Here is a 20,894-nt window from a genome sequence, read left to right as displayed (position 1 = left end):
CCATTATTCAGGTACCATGTGCCATAATCTGTTTTCAATTCTTCTACAGTAACATGGTATACTTGAATAATGTTTCCTTCTTCTAACATGTCGTCATAATCACCTCTTGATTCTGAATAGCATTTTGATTTATCATCAGATTTATCCTCTAAGATGACATTGGTGGCTTGTGGTTGTTTCTTATTTTCAGCAAATTTCTTGAATCGACATACCCTCTCGGTGTGACCTTCTCTCTTGCAATATCTGCAAACTAGTTTGAAGCCTCGACCATGTTGTTTTGATAAAGTTCTCTATGGTTCATTTCCCTTTCTCGAATTAGAGACTTTAATGTATTTGTAATTGTCAGATCTAAGCTTGTAGCGATTGTTATATGACAATTTTTGTGGTTTGTTGACTACAATAGTCATTGCTATTGATGGAGTAGAATTTTTAAGTTGTCGTCGTAAATTTTCATGATGAACTTTTGTAATCAAATTAGATAAGGAGTTACCCTGGCTATTCATAGTGATGAAAGTATTCCAAGATTCTGGAAGTTTACTCAATAAGAGCCCAATGTTCATTTCTTTTGAGATTTCATTTCCGGCAGCGGTGGCTTCTTCAAGATATCTCTCCCAGGTATCCAAGAAGGTAAGAACATCTTCTTCTTCATGCAAAACACACATGTGAAACAGGGTAGCAAGAGTATGGATTCTAGTAGTACCATCTTGTGGTTCAAACATCTATTTTAGTTTGGAACACATTTCTATTGCAGTTGTGAGTTTTCGAATGGCATCCGCCTGCCTATCTTCTACATGTAGCAATATTTCAAGTTTTGCCCATTTATCTTTGTTTTTCCATTCTTTCCATAGCATTTAGATTGTGTGCCTTTTGGTGCTTAACAGGTTCTCGTGGTGACTTCAAGTAGCTCCTCCAAGTTAAGTAGTAGCTCCATCCTTGGTTTCCAAATTATGTAGTCCTTTGCATTAAATTTATCTACCAAGTATTTTCGTGCCTGAGTGGAGCTTGCCATATGTTGAGGTTGTTGTCTCGTTTTCTCTTCTCTCTTTCTTTCTTTTTTCTCTTTTTGTTTTTTTTTCAGAAGTAGAGTATGGAGCGGGAGGTATATTTTCAAGCTTCGTACTACTGACGCTCTGATACCATGTAAGGAAATGAGAGATACATGAACAGAAAAGAGGAGAATTGCAACTATTATATAATAGATAATAAGATGGGATTACAGGTTGGAATACAACTACAAGGGATAATTGCTACAGTAGGTAGAGCATACTAACACCACACTCTAATGTTCCCGGTTTCCTCTTTATATAATAGAGGAAGTGGAGGGAACGTTGGATGTGTTTGAAAAATACAGTTACTAACAAAAATAAAACAGTAATAGTTAATAATAGTAACTAATCTAGATGTGGTGTAGAGTTAATGTGGCAACTAAAAGTAGTTGCTTTGAAATTATTTTGTTGTTTCTAATAGAGTTTTCATCACAAGTCGATACAATATATTGAATTCATGTTTAAAGTTTTTTTTCCAAATAAAAAATTTGAAGAAAATTAAAACAAATTACTTTAAACATGAACTTGATACATTTTATTGAATTGTGGTGAAAATTTTGGTTTTTTCATCAACTCAAGTTTTATTTTTTTATTTTTTTATTTTTTTTATTTTTTTAAATCCGAGGAAAAAACTTTGAACATGAATTTGATACATTGTATGTAATTGTGATGAAAACTCCGTTTTTTACATCAACTCGATACAATGTATCAAGTTCATGTTTAGAAATCTTCTTTTTTTCAAATAATAGAGGGTTTTTAAACATGAACTCGAATTGTACTAAAATCTTTGTTTTTACAAGAGAAAAAGATGCATATCGATACTACAAAGAAGTATGTTGCACAACAAAATACCTTATGGTGAATATGTGTTTCATTGATTAACAAAGAACCATTAATAATTGTGTTGATGGTAATTAAACCTTGCAAATGCCATTTACGTGGTCTATAAAATATTCTCGTGGTTTTTAATCACCACTTCAAGCACTTAATGTTGATCTTCATAGTTTGGTTCATCTACAACAGAGAAACATTTATGTGGAACTAAGGATGACAACACGAGCATAACTCAGGTGACAAGGAAACTTGTAAGAACTCAAGGTGGGGATATTAATAGCTACACATGTAGATGGCCATGACCTAGGGCACCAATTTTGCATTGGTAAAGTTTTGTGAAATGGCCAAAAAAGCCCCAAAATCAGACGGAATATTCCTTATCCTTCTATTTGTGCGTGATCCTTCCACTTGTGAACGTGAACGTGTTCCTAGATGTGCTTATCTTTTGCTCTATAATAGTGTTATATAATTTAGCAATAGTTGAGCTCACCATTATTGTACGATAATTTGATACTTGATTCTTATCTCCAGCTTTAAATATTGGTTTAATCCAATTCATAAGCCAACCATTTCAAAATCTTTGTTTTATAGCTTGATCTATAATTGTCATTATCCAATGACGAGTATGTGGCATTGTCCATTTTACAAGCTCACTTGAGACGTATGTTGCATCTATTGCTTTCCCACTCGCCATTTTCTTTATTCCCTTATTGACATCATCAATATCGATACATAGGAGCCACACCTTCATGCATATATAGCCTTTGTACATAGTCTAACATCTCTTCATTTGTAAAGTGGTCGTTCACATCTTCTTTCTTGCCCTTGAGTTGGCCCCATGCTAATTTTGGTTTGAGCTTAAACAAGTTGTTCTTTTTCATCTTTTGCATTTGGAAATGTCCTCTTTTCTTTCTCCTCACTACTTTCTTATATATGTGCCATGCAACAATATTTTCATTTTACCCCTCTATGGACTAAAACCATTTGAGATACATCTTACGCTCATCGTCGAACCAAGAATTACATGGAAAACTACATATCTTATGCCCACCCACATGCCTCTTAAAGTATTGATACCCAACCTTAAGGATAATATCCTTCAAATGTTGCCAATTTTCTTTAACATCGTTGCGTAGAGAAAAATTTAACAAATGGTTCTCCACTTCATTTGCATACATCTTAGCTTTTTCGTAGCAAGGTCGGTTGATACATCTCTTTTCATCTTTCACTCCATGGCATCTATTGGTGAAATGTGGAATTGCAAGCTCTAAGTACAATGGCTTGTGGTCTGAGTCCGGAGATAGAGAACCAACTTTAAACACGTTCACCAAATTTGATAGATCACATGCCAACATTAATGCGTAATCAACCACACTTCCTCCACCCGAGGATGGTAAACATGTGAGCACATTTGTCAATGGGAATCCCTTTATACCATTTAGGATAATCAAGTTTGTACAATTTAACATATGTATCAAAAGTTTTCCATAATCTGACATGACACAATCCTCTAAGTCATGCAATAGACAATGTTCTACTACATTTTCTTCAAATGTCTCCACATTTTGGAAATTTCCAACTCTTGCATTGAAGTCTCCCATAATTAAAACTTTACCAAGATTCTCAAATGAAAGTATATCATGGCATAATTCTATAAAAGAACCGTCACAATCTAACCCAAACCTACTATAGTAGTTTGAGTCTTTATGAGGAATGTAACATGCAAATATATACAACTTCTCTTTCCCCAAATTAACCTCTATCCATATGTATCTCTTATAGTCATCATATTTGCATACTTTGATAGAATTATCTAAGCTCTCATGGTAGATACATGTTATCCCGACACGCCCAATATTCCCTTTGGACTGAGGCCATATCGATTTTATGAGGTAACCGTCTATCTTAGGTATACGTTTTGCACAACCAAAAATATGATATCCATACCTTGAGCTACATCATTGAGTCCTAAACCCTTATTCCATGGATATCCTCTACAATTCCAAAACATTAGTTTCAATCGTGAAGCACTTATGGTCCCATAGGTCGTTGCTTGCTATGCCTTTTGATTTGCTTTCCATACGATGACTTGTTCTCTAGGGTTCTCCCTTTGGATAATAATTGTATACAAAAACCTCTAATGATTCAACCCAAGAAGCAACAATTACATTATATAATTAGAGAAAAGGAAAGTATACATCTTTCACATTCTTGGCTCTCAAGGAGTGTTTGCTTTGACAAGCAATTTGGGTGGGATAAATTTTTGGAAACTAAGCTTGGTATGTCATGGGCATGCCACATAGACCCAATTTTTGGCCGGACAAATTTGGGAAAAATATTAGTGGCTACTATCAAAGAAGTTCATCACGGGAAGTGATCAATTACCATCATCAAAGAACTTAAAGGTTGGGAGTGCCGAAGAGGATCAATGAATCGGTGATTAAAACAATGTCACTGATTACATGACTTCATGTGTGTAGGTTATAGGTAGTTCTGCTCATCGTTATATACTATGTATTGGGTGAAATGTAATTTTTTTGTCTCAAAGGTCATATTTGACCTACAATAATGAAATCTCTCTCTCTTTCTCTCTCACTACATTGATGGTATGGCACACTTTGTAACTCAAGTTTACCATCCAACAAGTGACAAAGAACCTAATGAATCCATAGTACATCAACATCAGGAAATCCTCGTTCAACCCCTCCCCCCTCAAAGTGAGAAAGTCAATAGGTACATCAAATGGAACATCACAATCTCAACTAGGGTTGGAGGATAAACATTGTTATGTAGAATGGAATCAAAAGCATAGGCCTCCCATATTGATACATGGAATATTCAGTGGAAATGTGAATGTGAACAAAAGATGTAGATCATGGAACACAACATCATTGATCAAGGAAGTGATTACAAAATGGACGAAGACATTCATATTCTAGTTGGCATATGGCCTATTGGTATTCACATTAGCTTGTAACAACCATAGATGATTCCCATCTAGAAACTTAGGTGTCTCTGGTGATGAATCAAAGTGATGGCAATATGCAACTAACTTAGTTGCAAACTTTAAACAACACAAATAGTGAAAAACTTTAGCTTGAATCTCTTAGCGTTTAAGTAGATGCTCCTCTACAATAGGATTGTTGGATATTTTCGAATGTTTAAGCATCATCAATAGGTATAAAGATTTTGGTTGCAACAAATGAAGTATGGTTTGTAGGATAAATAGGATTGTTGGAGATTTTTTAATGTTTAAGCATCATCCAATAAGGATAAAGCTTTGTGTTTGCAACAAATGGAGTATGCTTTGTAGGATAATATGTTAAATTGTTGAACCAAGTTCCTCAAAATGCAAGAAGTTGGCTCAATCATGTTGTTGGTAGTTGATCAAACAATTTGGGTACTAGTCAACGTTTAATCTGTATGTTCAATTTGACATTCACTTGCTAGATGATACCTTGAGTGACACGAGTAGGTGCTTCCAAAACATCAAGATGACCTATTGTCCATGATCACTAACAATACCATATGGAAAATAATGTGAGATTTTATGTGAGAAACACACTTATATGCACTTTTTGTAGGAACTATCCTTTATAATGTGGCAATCTCCAATGCCCAAAGGGCTTGTAATGTGAATGAGATTCTTTAAGGAGCAAGATATCACATTAAAAGACGACTTTTGGTGCTATAACTATGGATCTCCCTTACAATACTCATTTTGCCTCTACTATTGGGCATTTTTATCTATGTATCTTAGGATATCCATACATCTTATCTAGTAATCTATTTAAGAGTGACATCCATATTTCTTAATTAGTGTAGTAAATAGGTGCGGATTAACTCTAGTTAATCTTAAGAAGGCCTCGAGTCTTCTTTATTTTCATGGAATATAAACATAGATGGTTTAAGTGTTGAAATATGAAGCATACTTGTCATTGTATGACACCCCAATAATGTAGCTAGCTCGTCATGAAGAAGACAACCCTCCAAAACTCAAGACTGACTCTTGGAAGTTAAAACAACACACCAAGATGATAGTCGTGTTGGCCCTTTGCGAAAACTCGCCTTATTGTTGCCTTGATGCATGGAAGGAAATGTGCCATCTTAACAAACCTATCACCACCAATATAATGTCATAAAACCTTTTGAAAACATGAGAGTTGTAATGAAATCCAAAAAAATGGATTTCCATGGATCCTCTTGAATCAACAATGGTTGCAACAACCCATATGGGCAATGTTGAGGCCTCTTAAATTAACATCACAGGTACATACATAGTCCTCAACAAAATTATGAAGTTGCGGCCATTAATACTTTTGAGTAACCTATTTTGGCTCAAGGTGTGTATCCCCCTGATTGTTGGAGAACTAAATGAACTATGTTATATGTGGCAAGAGAATTAAGTAAACACAAAATTTATGTTACGTGTTCTACATGTGATCAAACAAATGAACACAAAATTTATGGTGTGTATCCCTCAAATAATGCTATGTAGTCACTGAACTAAATGAACACAACAATGATGGTACGTATTCTAAATGTGATATCCCTCTAATTGTTGGAGAACTCAATGAACATGGGATCTTGCTCTTATTCATGTTTAAATTAAGATTCCATCTAGATTAATTATCATGAAGATCTCAACAAAGTCTAAAAACATATAATTCACCATAATAAACACAACAAACATGGGAATCAATATGATATAATATAATTATATTGCCCATTCTATTACATTATAGATGTGGCAACATAAAAGTTCTATTTAAGAGCCACTACGCACCATATGAGAAATGCACAAGTTTAGCAAATCATGCCCCTAGACCTCCACCATTGAATTTGTAATGATCCCTAACCTTGTATGTGGTACAAAAACCAATGCAAGCTTTCCTCAACACATAATGATGACCAATAATATTATAATTATATAACATTCACGATGTCACATAATCACCTTCATATGTACCTGAGAGCTAGATGCATGAATAGCATCTACAATAAATATTGCCATATCAAATTCATATTTATGATGCAACAGTCTATGAACCTTACAGCATTTTTGCAAAATTTCTTGAAATCGTTATCAAACCATATATATATATACATATATCGTCATGCAAAAAAATGAACAATCTCAACACATCACATACATGTCTCTACTATTACAACTCAAGATTAATAAACAACATAGCCTTCTCAAAGCTTAGAACATTGTTGAAACAGTTACACCTAGTAGATGATATTATAAATTTCTAAATTTTATATCCAAACAAAGTAGTTTGGTACCCTTACTTTTTTCTCAATGTCAGCAGTTTTCTTGACCAAAGATTATCATGACTGCAATTTCAGAAAGTTGCGAAAGTGCAACACTATGGGGTTGCTTCTGCGACTGGATCACCAGCAATCATTACAACTGAGCTCCCAATCTACAAACTCAACAGACCATCTCAACATGCACAAGAAAATAATTCATATCCAACTTTGCTCATCCCAACCTACGATTCTCAAATCAAGCAGGAAATAAACTCGCGCAAGGTTACTTTCATGCCATCCTACATAATACCATGACATAAATATATGAGGTGAGGATCTCGTAGTGTGAACAAAACTTCAAATAAACTCCAGTATAGAAATAATTCAAATGGAGTTCACAATGTAGCATTTGAATCTCTATTGAAATTCATATGCACGTATGTTGAGTAAACTCGCTGCTTGGCACTTTTATATTCATCCTGTTCATCACATCCATCCCCTTTACAAGCGAGACCATTATAGGTGGGCTTCAACTATTTATGTTTTCATACACTCCCCTCCCTAAGCTAATCTACAACTGATGGACATTTATGTTGGGTGAGTTAGAAAGGTCACTCTTTATAGTGGTAGCACAAATTCTATACATGTAACATCACCTTGACTTCACTCTTATTTACAACATCTATTAATGTAGATGTAAATAAATACTGGACTCAACCTTTTTCAAGATCAAGCTCAAGTGAAATTCAAACTAATAAATTAAATTCATTTCTAAAATCAATCTATAGCCTAATTCGATCCTTGACAGCCCCTGTTGTTTTACATTCTTTCTGGACTTTACTGCGCTCAAAGAAGACCTTGCAAGCAAGAGAAATGCAGCCAACTCCCTCTTCAATATCAATTTCATCCCCACCTCCACAATGCTTGCATATCTGAAGAAGAATATTATTATTAGAGCTAAAATTCATGACACGGATTGTTGATCCATTTTCATTGGATTTAATAGCTAATGTGAAAATGTATACATACTGCTTGCAAATGCTTGAACTCCTTTTCCAGGCGAGAAGACCTCCCCAAGATACTCATCCCAACTACTGTTCGATCGACTGAACAGTTCTCACACAACACATTCGATGATTGAATGAGCTGTCCACATACTACACAATGTTGTGAAAGATAGTAATGATCTATGGTGTGCTTGGAGGATTTTAGTTGTTCAGTATCCATCTCAGGAATCATGTGCAGTTTTTTAGTTCTTAGAAATGAAGATGTTACCACATGAGACTTAGTGATTGGACGTCTCAACTGACGAGGCATCTCATTATACCAAAGGTTTAGATCAATACCCACAAGACCAAAGACTCTTTGAAGAGCTGGAATGATCTGCTTTGTTATGTAATACGTGTCATGCAGACGAAATGGAGAATTCACATCCAACATAGCATATGGATCAATGACCATGTCAACAAGGCGAGCACCTGGCTCTCCATGAATAACAAGGTAAGATATCCTTTCTCCATACCGTGGTTCCGCACGAGGATCAATGGACATTGCCTTTGTTGCTACTATTGCTGCTGGAGGTATAACAGAAGATCTTGTACTGTAAGTCCCTAGCCGCACTTCCTTGGCAAATATGAAATCTTTAATAGAAATACGGCCACTCAAAATTTTTCCCCACTGTTTCTGAAGGTAAGATTTCACCTATTAGCAAAAATTCGGAGGTAGTGATTAATACTTTGCACATAAGAATAGTTCCTAGCTTCATGATACTAAGAAAAAAAAATCATGTCATTAAATGGGAAAGAAAGGAATAAATCAATAAATAATAGAAATCATCACATGCAAGAGGAGAAAGAGATAAAAATCCATAAAAAAAATTGATCAAGTCATAATATGAATGTTGAAACAAGAGAGAAAACACCAACTAATGGCAATGCTTTTTGTAATAGCAGTTTTACTCACTTGTGACAGATCCCGAGATTCAAAGAGGATTCTTAATGATTTCTCCAAGGTTTTAGCTACAGCACCACAACTATCTCTCCGTACAGTCTCAATTCCCTTTGCATCAAATTTTGGCGTGACTTGTTTAGAAGTCTCGTAACTATAACCCGTATATCGTTTTTTAGTGAGTAGTACACATGGATGATAAACTTTTTCCATTTTCAAAGTCACGGGATGAGGATTGAATGCAGTAACTCCTGCAGCGATTTCCTCACCAATTTTAAACGCCTGCTCTCTTGTGCGGCCTTTAAGCAAAACAAACATGCTGGACAGCAATAGCTTATGTTAATAAGAAGGCCTAACACAAAGACTTATCAACAATAATGTTATGACTGATTAATGCACAAGCAAACTAAACTACATGCATGTGAACAATGCCATATACCTATCAGTGTCTCCATAAACAACATGTGCATTCCATTCTCTGTTGTTATTCACAAAATTGATTGCAGTTTCAAGGGTATAGCGACCGCATTGCACAATACTATCAGCAAGCTCGGCACAAGGCATGCGGCCACTGAACCCTGCTGCAGTATAGCCATATGTTACATTTGAAATTAGCTTTAATGCTAATTGTCTTGCATTCAGCACCTGACAGCAACAAAAAATGTATCAACCAACATTTTTTCGGTACATTTTAGAAGATTCTTAGGAAACCAACCATGTAGCCTGGTGAGCATATAAAAAAAGAGTGGTAGTGCAATAGAACTGATAGTAGACAAAACAAAGCTATCCATACTCTTTGTAAGATTTTCTCATTTGGCAACAGCTTCTTCATCGACTGCTTTACCATTATACGAGTTGATAAAATCTCATCTAACAACCTTGGCAGAACACCAGGACGAACCTGGAATGAGCACACAGACAATATTGCCCAACCAAGGGAAAGAAGTCATTGCAACTACATAAAGTCGTGATTATATCAAATTAATCAATCACAAGTAATATGCACATATGTGTGTGCACAACATGTAACTACTCATGCTACCAGTTTTTTCAGGGAAGCAGATTTTACCTTAGAAGATGCAAACATTATCCCATTGGGTGTGAACGTCAAGCTATCTTTAAGGTCCTTCAAAATTCTGGATTCCAAATTCAATGATGTGACACCCAAGACTTTTGGATTATCTGGTACAACTTTCCCTAAGCAAGTGGAAAAGCACAAATTGTAGGCAATCATCATAGATGGGTACAGAGATTGGAAGTCTAGTACAACCACTGGATCTGTATAGAACCTTGATTCTGGCTCCATTACAAGAGGAAGGCATTGCATAGCTGGTTGGGATGCCACCTACATAGATATACAGAAAAAAATAATTAGGATTGAAGAACATATGTGAAAACAAACACTAACACATATTTTTAAGAGCATGATGAAGGTACAGAAATGTATAAAAAATACAACAGGTGCTGAACCAAACCATCTAATTAACACAATCCACATTAAGAACGAGTGCATCCAATGTGTTAATGCAGGCATACGTTATCTAATTCATCTCTCCATTCATAAACATCTATTAGAAATTCCATGAATAGACAACAATAAAATAAAGCACTTACTTGTTGCCGACTTGGAGAAATCATGAGATAGTTTTGGGAATGAGCAAGCCTAAACATCATAGACTCAACTCGATATTGTGATCCACGAGACAGAACAGAAAAAAAATCAATGCCAAAGATACGTGCAAGCTCCGAATAGCGATTAACCTAAAATGGAAGAAAGGAGATCAAGTGAATCAAATTCATCAACCAAACAAGGAAAAATCTTGACCCACAAAAATTATCAAATATATTTGATTCTCTCATCTCACCAAATCCAGTTGATTCATAATTTCAAGATTTAATTTTACTCGATCAATGTAATATGCTATACACAAGTGCCGTTTTCTTCCAGGACCGCTTGAGAACCAGCTCATCAATGTACGCCATGGAATCAAAGGTACTTTCCTCTTCAAAACAGCCTCAGCTACAGCTTCTAGGGTATAAATCCCTAGTTTAATTTCACCTCTCATGATCCGCCAAAGGTTTAAGACAATCCTTCCACTCACATGTATTCCACTTCCATGTGTCCGGCCCCACTCATCATCTATAATGGATGCTTCTACAAGGGCTGCCTCAATACGAGCAGTAGCAAAAGTATTATTCCCAGTTTCTCCATTTGCCATATTTTCCATGGCATATGCTTCTGTTCTACCAATAGGGAGCCTGGATATCTCCCTCAGCAAACCTATCCCAAGATTCGCCGCCCGTTCAGCAAGAAGTCCTAGTGAGAATCCTTGAATCTCCCATCCAACTATGATATCAGGGTCATATATCCGAACAAGCCAAATAAATGCTTGTAATAAAGAGACCTCTTCTTTCATGGTTATTACTTCAGAGCTGATAAGAGCATCAGCATTCCTGTTTACAAGAAAGCACATTTACACCAACATAACAGCAAGAATTTTGCAAAAGAATGTTATCAATTGCCACCAACCTATGTCCTCCATATGTTTCATCACAAAGAAGTACTGTGGTATGAACATTCTGATCATCAGTATCATTCTGCCGAACTACTATGATGCAATTGACCATATCGTACCGAGGATCAGGTCTTAGGTCTCCCCGAGTGCTTGCAAAAATCTATGGATATATAAATAACATTTAACTAATAGAGCACATTTAAACTGATTCAGATAACCATAGAAAGAACTAGAAATTTTGACCTCAATGCTCATCACAGAAATTTGTTGCCCACATCCACTGCTGGCAGGATCTTTGAAACCTGTAGGAGTGAAATCATTTTGTGCAGTGGCACCTGAAATTTGTGATATATCCTCTCTGCTTTGCTGATAAGGTACTTCGAAAAAATACTTTTTGGATTGCCTTTCTATAGTGGGTCCTAGTTTTGAATGTTGAGAATTATAGAAACTTGGAGCTGATCTTGAACCCAGATTACCAGACTGTTCACTATTAGCTTCTCTTATAATGCTGTTATCTGAGAAGCTGGAAGATATGACTGTCTCATCATATTTGGGAGAAGAGGGCCTCATTGTTTGACTAGGTTGTGATGCATCTTCAGCTTCTGTATAGTTATCCTGAGAGCAATTATCACTGTGATCGCATACTCTTGCATTTTCTAGTTCATGTCGGCGGTGACTCAACCAATGATAAATCTCCTGTGAAGTTGGCGGTAGCTTTACTGGAGAAAGCATGAATAAAAGAGTCCCATCATTTTGGAAATGTGAAGGTAATATTATGGAGTTATCTTCCTTCGATGGAATCCATGCATTAGCAGCAGCATATGTTCTACAAGAACATTCATCCTTCGTATCATTTCCGAACTGATATGGAAGCAAAGTATCCACTTGCTTAGACATTACTGATCCAAAAGTAACATTTTTTTACACGATAAGTTGTGCATTCTCCAACAAACAAGATATCTAAATATCAATAAAGAATCATATGTAATACCTTCAAAAACCATGCCTGCCATTACCGAACGCTGACCTGGTAAATCCTCTTGTTTTCCATAGAAGGCATGTTCATGATCAACTAATGGGAGGTCGTAGTCTCTTAAGGTATTCAACATATGCTCTGCACTAGGTGGTTTCTTGGAAAAAGTTAAAGCAACAGGCATGTTTTCATCCTCCGATGCAGTTTGTGCAGGACAAGTGAATAGATCAGAAGATTTACGCAAATTTGGTTCCACACTACCAACCAAATCAAGTTCAGCATCATCAATGTGGGTGTCAGCCATTCCAATGTAAACATAACCACTAGTATCATCAGTACATGAAATTCTTGATGAGTTTGCAACAATATTAGGAGTCTTCACAGGTGAATCGCATTCTTTGGAATTAGATTCCTGGGTTGTTGAATTGGGTATTTCATGCAAATTAGGTTCAATATTAGGTTTCTGAGTTGCTGAATAAGATATTTTGGTTGAATTAAGTTCAATATTAGGTTTCTGAATAGTTAAGTTAGGTATTTCCGCTGAATTGGATGCCTTGATCGAATTACATGCTACAGTACTGCAAAGAACACCTGCTTTCACAATAGGAAGAACTCCAAATCTCAAAGAACCATCAAATGGTTCCATTGTTTTATTTGAATCATGTCTGCATCCTGTATGAGTGTCCTTGAATCTTTGTACATTCAATTCATTATGTATTTCAGCTGAATGTTTAATCTCCAATGATGGTGTCAAATGGCAATGGTCACAACCATCATTATCTCTTTTATTTCCAGCTAGGCCTTCCTCAGCACTAACCAGACTTTCAGGTAGAACAGCATACATCTGTTTTCTTTTCATTCTTTTCTTGCGCATAAGATCGCGTAATGATTGGCCTTTATAGGAGAGAATATTTTCTTCATGAGAGCTATCATATACTTCTTCCAATACATTTACATTATCCTCTGAACTTGAGGCACTCATATTCTGTTTTACATTGAATTGTTTTTGGCGCTTCACAGAGAATGGTCCCCATCCCAATTGATCACTACTCTCATGCATGGAGGAATTCAGATTAGATGATTTTCCAAATTCATTTATTACTGTATGACTTTGCTCTTCTCCATTTATTTCAGTAATTCCTTGAATGTCCATTTCATCACAAGAGCCATCCATCTGGGGTATCTGGAAAGAAACATCTCTCTGTTCTGTCACTATATAGTCTGAAAGCTCGTCATTACAAGCATCCTTTTCTTCACCTAAGCAATCAATAATTGCTTGACATTCTTGCTGCGAGGAAAGTTCATAATCTGAAAGCGCTTTAGCTAATGCCTCATCAGCACATTGGAACACTTGACTCCAAGATGTTTCATCATCAACTTTCTCATTATCATTAGCATCCTCTTGTTGTGAACTTATCATCCATCTTAGAAGATCTAGTGCCTCCTCATCTGTATCCTATAATACAAACATGCATATTTTTTCTTGTAACACACATACACACTGCTCTCTCTGTGACACACATACACCAAATTATGGATGCAAAGAGTGTGCCTGTCTCTATTACCTGTACAGAGATCTATGGCACATACAATAGCATATCATGTATGTACAAGGAGACTCATTCCTGGTTTCACATATACAAGGACTATGCTATCACTGTAAAAAGACCACCTGAAAAAGACAAAAACCGTTGTATTGACCCCAAACATTGGGAACTGAGGTACATAAATGCCTACAGAGGGACCCCCCAATGAATGGAATCAGGATCATGGACAATATTGTACAAAATCTAAATTTCTGGTGATACACACCAACCCTCCAACCAAGGAACTATGCAATTATGATGGTTACTCAAACTGGCCAACCTCAGGCAAGTATCTGGAATGTAGGATAATTCACCTTGTCTGAAGGCCATTCCACTTCAGACTCTATATTGATGAGATGGTTATGGAGATGGTAAGAACCTCATGGTCCCACAATTCATATATATTTTTATGCTAGTGATATAGGCTTTCTTTCACTATATGATTGAGGCCATAGAGGTGCTTGCTCGAGCTTCAGAAGATAGGGAATCAACCCTTGTATTGCCACATGGGATGCAATGGCAGTCACAGATGACTGACTTCAACCATGGGCCTGCACCTCCACTGAAAACTTTTCGAGGAGTCATCATAGAGCAAGCAGAGAAATGCTGACGACAATGGACGGCACGAGTACCAGGATGTAAGGCTCATGGTTCATACAGCACCAGATCATGAAGCTCATTGCTCACCATGTCTGATCGTCAAGGATACCCAGATACACTCAGTGAACTTCATCGTGTCTAACACTAAACCATAATCCGCATGCATTAAGATTATTATCAAGGATCTACAGGAAACCAAGAGCTTTTATTTTGTTTTCATATCAATGATTTGAATTTGCCCATATTTGTAATCATGATCAGATTTCAATATCTAATAGATGATAATATATTTTTCTTTCTATCTAGAGGGAATCATGTAACACTCCAGAACCATCCCTATCCTTATACTAAATCCTGCAAATGTGAGGGTATTTCTGAAGACAATTGTCTAAATGAAAAATGCTGACTTCTAGACAATCTGCTAAGCTGCAGGCAAGAAGGAAAAAAACCCGTTTTTAACTAAACTATAATACTGCAAAACCACCTACCTGAATTTTTTAAGTAAATTGATGCTTAATCATATCTTCATTAAGAAGACTTGCATCTTCTTTTATATAATTACACAAATTCTACAAACTATAATACATGAACCAACTTACCTGAAAATTTTGAGTAAGTTGATGGTTAATCATGTCTTCATTAAGAAGACTTGCATCCTCTTCTTTTATAGAATTAGACCTGAAATTGTTCTCATCTGTCAGCAAGCAGCTTTTCGAATGTGCTGCCTGAGTGCACAAAAGCAAAGCATTCTTCTCAACATTAGAGATTGCACTCATACCAATGTCCTCTTTATGCAGTTCACTAGCATTAAGAAAACTTTCGTCTTCATTGCAAGATGATGATTTTCCACGAGCAACCAAGATGGTTTCAAGCACTCTCTTGAAGTCTTCTACATATGACTGCAAACCTGGGATTTCTCGCTCATATGAGAATTTCTTTTCATTGTTGACAATAGTAGAATTGACTTTGATATCAAGCTCCTTCCATCATAGAAGGCAAACATGTACAGAAGAGATTAGAATTGGTGTCAAGTAAATACAGAATAGCATTTCCATAACAAGCAATCACCTGCCATATCGGTATTAGTGACTGGACCATTTTGATTTCAGGGCCTGCTTTTTCCAAAGGTATATACAAAAGGTCCTTATGATTCAGAATTGCTGTAATTCCAAAGGTTGAAAATATACTCAGTCTTCAACTTCCGCAAAATGTTTCAGAGACCTATTGCTAACACTTTATGTACCTTCCACCGATGTGTCTCCTTCCAGCTCACACGTGCTCTGCTTCTGTAGTGTTGTTCTTTCGTATCCACTCAGTGGTGTGCACCATAAGCCAATTGGACTGCTAGATAGATCTTGTGACTGATCAATTATCCTTTTACTGGATGACACAAGCTCCTCAACTATGTTTATCACGCCAGAAGTATGAAGTTGGGAGAATTTGTTCTTTAACAAAGGTGATCGAAATTTAATGTCAGCCAAATGGATATGCCCCATTCCAGCTAAATTATGGTCGATCTGCATCAGGCTATATTTATATGATTTTATCATTTAAATTTACCAAGAAAATGTGCACACAAATACTCTAAAGTATATTCACCATAATTTGTAGTAGAAAAGGAATGTGTGATTCATATGGTTGAAATGGTCGGTTTAAAATGCCACCACCCTGAAAATGTAATTACAAACAACAATTTGTTCACCGCCAATTCATAGAATTAGTTAAGTATATAAAAAACGTTTTGAACAGATGATTTGTTTATTTGTGGAAGAGAAACATTAGCATTCAATACTGAATTACTTGACATGCAGATAATAAATTCACTTCTCAAATTATAACTTGATTTTCAATTTCTAACTGACTGGGAAACAAGATTCTCCACTACTAATCTTGTAACAATAGAAAAGCATAAGAAGTTTCTCATATCGAAAAACCAAAAGATGATTGCACGTAAATTGTTTCCCTGAATCATAGTGAGATTAGCACAATAGTCCTTACCAGAAGAAGCGTGCTGAGACGCAGAACTTCTTGAGGATGATACCTATGTCCATAATCAAGAAGATAATCAATATCAATAGAAAATCCAATAATCTTGAAGGACACATTTTATAACATGATGCAGATTTTATATTTGTTTTGAATAAAAATAAAATAAATATTCTATCCAGGTCATTTTTAAGAGAAAAGTGGAGTGTGTTGGAGAAACCCCAAAAAGTAGAAAAAATTACCAAACATGCCATCTTAATTAGCACCATGTTGAAACTAATCAAAATCCTGATTATGATCAATTAGAGAAGCATACTGAGTCACTAATCATACAGTCTAATCCTGATTAGAAAAGCATTTTGGATCACTAATCATACAGTAACTCAATCTACACTAACAATATAGCCAATGACCAACAAAAATGGGCGTAAAAAGGATCCAAACTAGAGGAATAACTCCAAAGTTTGTACTGTGTGACTGATAATCTTTCCTCTCTCCATATATCACAGAAGATGGAGGCGATAAATATAGGCAAAACATGGATCCTGAGAGAGACACCAAGGGTACATTCAAGCATGTTGAGCATTCACTGAGAAACCAAGACATAAAACGCACTCTAGCATCATATGCATAACTCTGAACCTCCTCCCACATCATTAATGGCAAATTTTATATCACATCTCACTTTCTTTTGTATCATTCCAACCATTTCTTCTCATGCAGTCTAGTGCTTGGAAATGCAAATCAACCTAATTTTTTGAAGTATAAAATGGTAAAGGAAATTGTTAAATATGTCTTGAGCTTCTCTTAAAACTAGTATTTTTCTTTTCTGGTCAATTTTAACAGGTCACTGCATTGTAAATGCATCTAGTACTCATAATAAATATGGCTTATATTTGGCATGAATCTTTGCATACAGCATTATCTTGACAAAGAGTTGTTCGTCACTGTGATATCCATAAAACTTCTTTCCTCGGACAAGACTACAACTATATACATGTTGTCGTTTTGCACCAACAGTGCTTGCAAGCTGCAATATTAACAAGTGAAGCTATCAGAATAGCATCAAAAGATCACAAAGTCTACAACAAGGGTTGTCAGCCTATTTATCCACATGAAAACTTCCCCTAGGGGCAAAGAAGATAATGTATAGGGCTATGGCCAAACTCTACAGCAGGTATTGAAATATGTACAATCAAGAATGCATTACCTTGAGTGCCTTTTCAATTGCAGCTGCTAAGCTTCGAACAAATCCGAAAGCTGTTTGTGAATGTCAAATATTAGTTACATGAAAAAGTAGAATGTTCATATCTTGAAAAAGACACAAAGAAATCCTACCTGCAGTGGTATCCTGAGGCAGATCTTCATCGTATGGTACATATAAGTAGGGAAAAGCCTGCAGAAAGCAAGATCACCATACAAAATATAGGTCATAACCTGGAGATAATATAAACTCTAGAAAACCAGATCGAGTATCTTCATTCTCCAGTGCATCGACCATAGGTGTGGTTCATGATGTACTTCAATCATTCATCTATGCTGTGCTATACCTACTTTGTCATTCCACTTTATGAGATGTGCAGCTTAGTTATATGGCAGCCTAGACATACTGATGGAAGTTGTCTGTCACAAAACGTTTCTCTTCTTTTCTTTTAGAAATGACAGGGTTGTAATATATATATATATATTGAAGAAAGCCTGCAGAAGAGAAAAAACTCTCGTTTTCTGGACCAAAGGAGATGTAACACTCGATTTTATGAGACATGTAGTCAGTTATATGGCAGAACAGACACACTAATGGAAGTGCCTGTAACAAAAAGTTTCTCTATTTTTCTTCTGGAAAAAATGGGGTTATGTGTGTGTGTGTACATGCATATTGAATAAAGCCTACAGTAGAGAAAAAAACTCTCTTTTTTCTGGAGAAGAAGAGATATGTATAAACTACAGGGCTTCTATACACATGTTGGAAAAGAAAGAATATGGGAAGGTAATTTTTCTCTCTTTTTTCTAGAGAGGACAATCTGAATACATATATTGGAAAAAACAGGTTGTTAAAGATGTCACGATTCTAAGGTGTTGATTTTTCTTATTTCCATTGAAAGGAAATAATTCCATGTAACAAATAAGCTTAATATTGTTGATCCTCTGTAAGAATCTTGATGGAAGAGACTTCAGATTTCTTGTATATTGATCACTTCAGTGGAAGCCAACCTTTCTTCTCTTTCTGCCTGTTTCAGTTTATTTCTTTCAAGTTTATCAACGAGTATCCATACCATGAAATGAGACATGTGAATCCAATTGCTAACATAACATATCCGAATTGAAGTTCTGTTCCCATATGGTTAAACGGTTCATCATGAATCAGTTCGAGTAGTTGATTAGTTGTGATATGAGATTTTTTCATGATGGAAACACTCCATTAAGGAAGACATATGAGTTAAATATCATTGTTAATACGATTAATTAGGTAAGAAGGCTTCCATCTTCATGCTTAATGAGTTTATAAGTAGCAAAATCTGAGGAATTCCACTGTTTTTACCCAGAAGACAGATGATATTCATAGAATGTATCTTCAATTGAGCTTTGATGTACAAAAATGTGAGCAATTTCACTCGTCTACCCTGAAATCTGGTAACTTTCTACCTTCATGTAACCTCCTCATTTGAGCTTTAAGTACCAAATTTGTGAGGAATATCACTGACCTTATAGAAAATCGCTTTATTAAGATCGTAGGAACTAAAAATGTGAGGAATTTTGTTCGTAAAACTTGATCTCTGTCCAGTTATTCATACAAATCTTATGAATCTAGCTAAATATTAGGATGAGCTCACAGGCTGTTCGTAATAGTCTCTTGCTAAGAGAAATATTCAAAAAAAAACAGAGTGACATCTTCAACTAAAAGAAGAGAACCACTCAACTAGAACAGAAATGTTCGTGTAACAAAGAGAAACGTTCAACAAAATTCTGTACTAGAAAAACAGAGAAAACAGATAACTTCAAATTAATAAGATAAAGTATCCTTCAAGAAAAGAGAGATCAGAGCTAACCTTGTGTAGATGTAAGCACATCTTTTGACCAGAAATGGTAGGTCCAAATATTCTCACAACTGGAACCTCTGCGATGGGTTGTCCTGAATATTAAAATAAAATAGGATCAAGTAAAGAAATGATGGATAAAAAATATAAAAAATATAAAAAAAATTCCTGTTTGGTCTTGTTGCAGAGATTTGTGAGGAAAGACATGGTAGGGTAGGAAGAGAGGGGGGGGGGGGGGGGGGGGGGGGAGTAAGCTGACCTTGTAGAGAAGAATAGCAAGCATCCAATTCAGGGACAGGGGGAGCCATGTAGTAATCCATGGAAACAATCCGCAGGCTAAATGGTGGGGGAGATGAGGAAGAAGACGAAGGTGTAGAAGGAACCCATTCATCCTCCATAGCTTCTCGAGTGCCTCTTCCCTCCACAGTCAGTCTCCTCTGTCGCTGCCTCTCTGTTCTTTCAAAAATGAAAGCCTTTCGCATACATACATATGTATTTTCCTTCGTTAATTCCTTCGACGGTTTCCTCTATTTCCCGAAATGCCCCTGAGTTCTCCTTACATATTTTTGCCAAAGCCTTTCGCATTTTTCCTTCGTGTTTTTTGTTCGGCCTGTACAACAGTTGCTTCGACAATTTCCTCTATTTCCCAAAAATGCCCCTGAGTTTCTCCTTATTTTGGCAGGGCCATGGCCCTAGGTCATTTTTGGAAAGAGAGGAGAAATGTGCAGGAAATTGCTTAGATCCCGAGTCCGATCTAATAAAAAAGAAGAAGGTAGATGATGCCAATCATGCGATTTGCCTTGCCAGATAGTGGCCAAGGGCATGCTGGGGAATAAAGAAAAAACGGATCTTCGGTCGCGGAAAAAGACATTAAACGTAGTTCTTGGGCAATTTGCTAGCATTACCAATAGCTTGCTAGCTAGCTATAGGTTTTATCGTGTTTCCCTTCCCTTAAACCTCGGCTAAAACATTTCCGAAAACACCCGCTCACCTCTCTTCGGGATTCCGGTAGGCATTAACTGAATGTTGATTAGTTTATCCCAGTACTACTCTTTTATGTCCTAAATTGTATGATACACATGAGAGAGGGTTTAGGGGTTTAGGGGTTTAGGGTT

The 20,894-nt window shown here is 36.2% G+C and overlaps 1 protein-coding gene across 3 annotated transcripts; it reads right to left on the bottom strand.

The window, feature by feature from the left end:
* Positions 1–7,578: 7,578 nt before the first annotated feature.
* On the bottom strand, positions 7,579–20,237 carry REV3 (recovery protein 3). Of its 3 annotated transcripts, XM_087322010.1 has the most exons (21): positions 20,039–20,237; positions 19,792–19,874; positions 18,083–18,140; positions 17,955–18,004; positions 17,662–17,774; positions 16,757–16,799; positions 16,358–16,426; positions 16,002–16,275; positions 15,827–15,918; positions 15,358–15,738; positions 12,591–14,028; positions 11,843–12,498; positions 11,614–11,759; positions 10,949–11,537; positions 10,698–10,844; positions 10,153–10,428; positions 9,877–9,984; positions 9,523–9,728; positions 9,099–9,402; positions 8,166–8,837; positions 7,579–8,068 (listed from the first exon to the last, which is right to left on the bottom strand). In XM_087322010.1, exons 1-21 carry the CDS (start codon positions 20,175–20,177, stop codon positions 7,919–7,921), a joined length of 5,994 nt encoding a protein of 1,997 aa, XP_087178136.1. In that variant the 5' UTR covers positions 20,178–20,237; the 3' UTR covers positions 7,579–7,918. The 3 variants fall into 3 exon arrangements, with proteins under 3 accessions (XP_087178136.1, XP_087178138.1, XP_087178137.1); XM_087322012.1 differs by lacking the exons at positions 17,662–17,774; positions 18,083–18,140; positions 19,792–19,874; positions 20,039–20,237 and having other exon boundaries at positions 16,002–16,285; positions 17,955–18,007; XM_087322011.1 differs by lacking the exons at positions 17,955–18,004; positions 18,083–18,140; positions 19,792–19,874; positions 20,039–20,237 and having other exon boundaries at positions 16,002–16,285; positions 17,662–17,758.
* Between the last annotated feature and the right edge of the window lie 657 nt (positions 20,238–20,894).

Source organism: Azolla caroliniana, unplaced genomic scaffold (genome assembly GCF_043228905.1).
Source record: "Azolla caroliniana isolate FFs.n. ecotype wild unplaced genomic scaffold, voAzoCaro1.0.p SCAF_7, whole genome shotgun sequence".
In the NCBI taxonomy this organism is placed as follows: Eukaryota; Viridiplantae; Streptophyta; class Polypodiopsida; order Salviniales; family Salviniaceae; genus Azolla; species Azolla caroliniana.
This window is presented reverse-complemented; position numbering and strand designations above follow the sequence as displayed.

What these genes read in the sequence shown, in the direction of transcription:
- REV3 (XM_087322010.1), bottom strand. Translation starts at nt 20,177, where the DNA reads ATGGAGGATGAATGGGTTCCTTCTACACCTTCGTCTTCTTCCTCATCT. An exon ending in GTCTCAGCACGCTTCTTCTG is followed by an intron (nt 16,427 to 16,756) that starts GTAAGGACTATT and finishes TTACATTTTCAG; the next exon opens with GGTGGTGGCATTTTAAACCG. An exon ending in GTTTATGGAGACACTGATAG is followed by an intron (nt 9,403 to 9,522) that starts GTATATGGCATT and finishes ATTGCTGTCCAG; the next exon opens with CATGTTTGTTTTGCTTAAAG.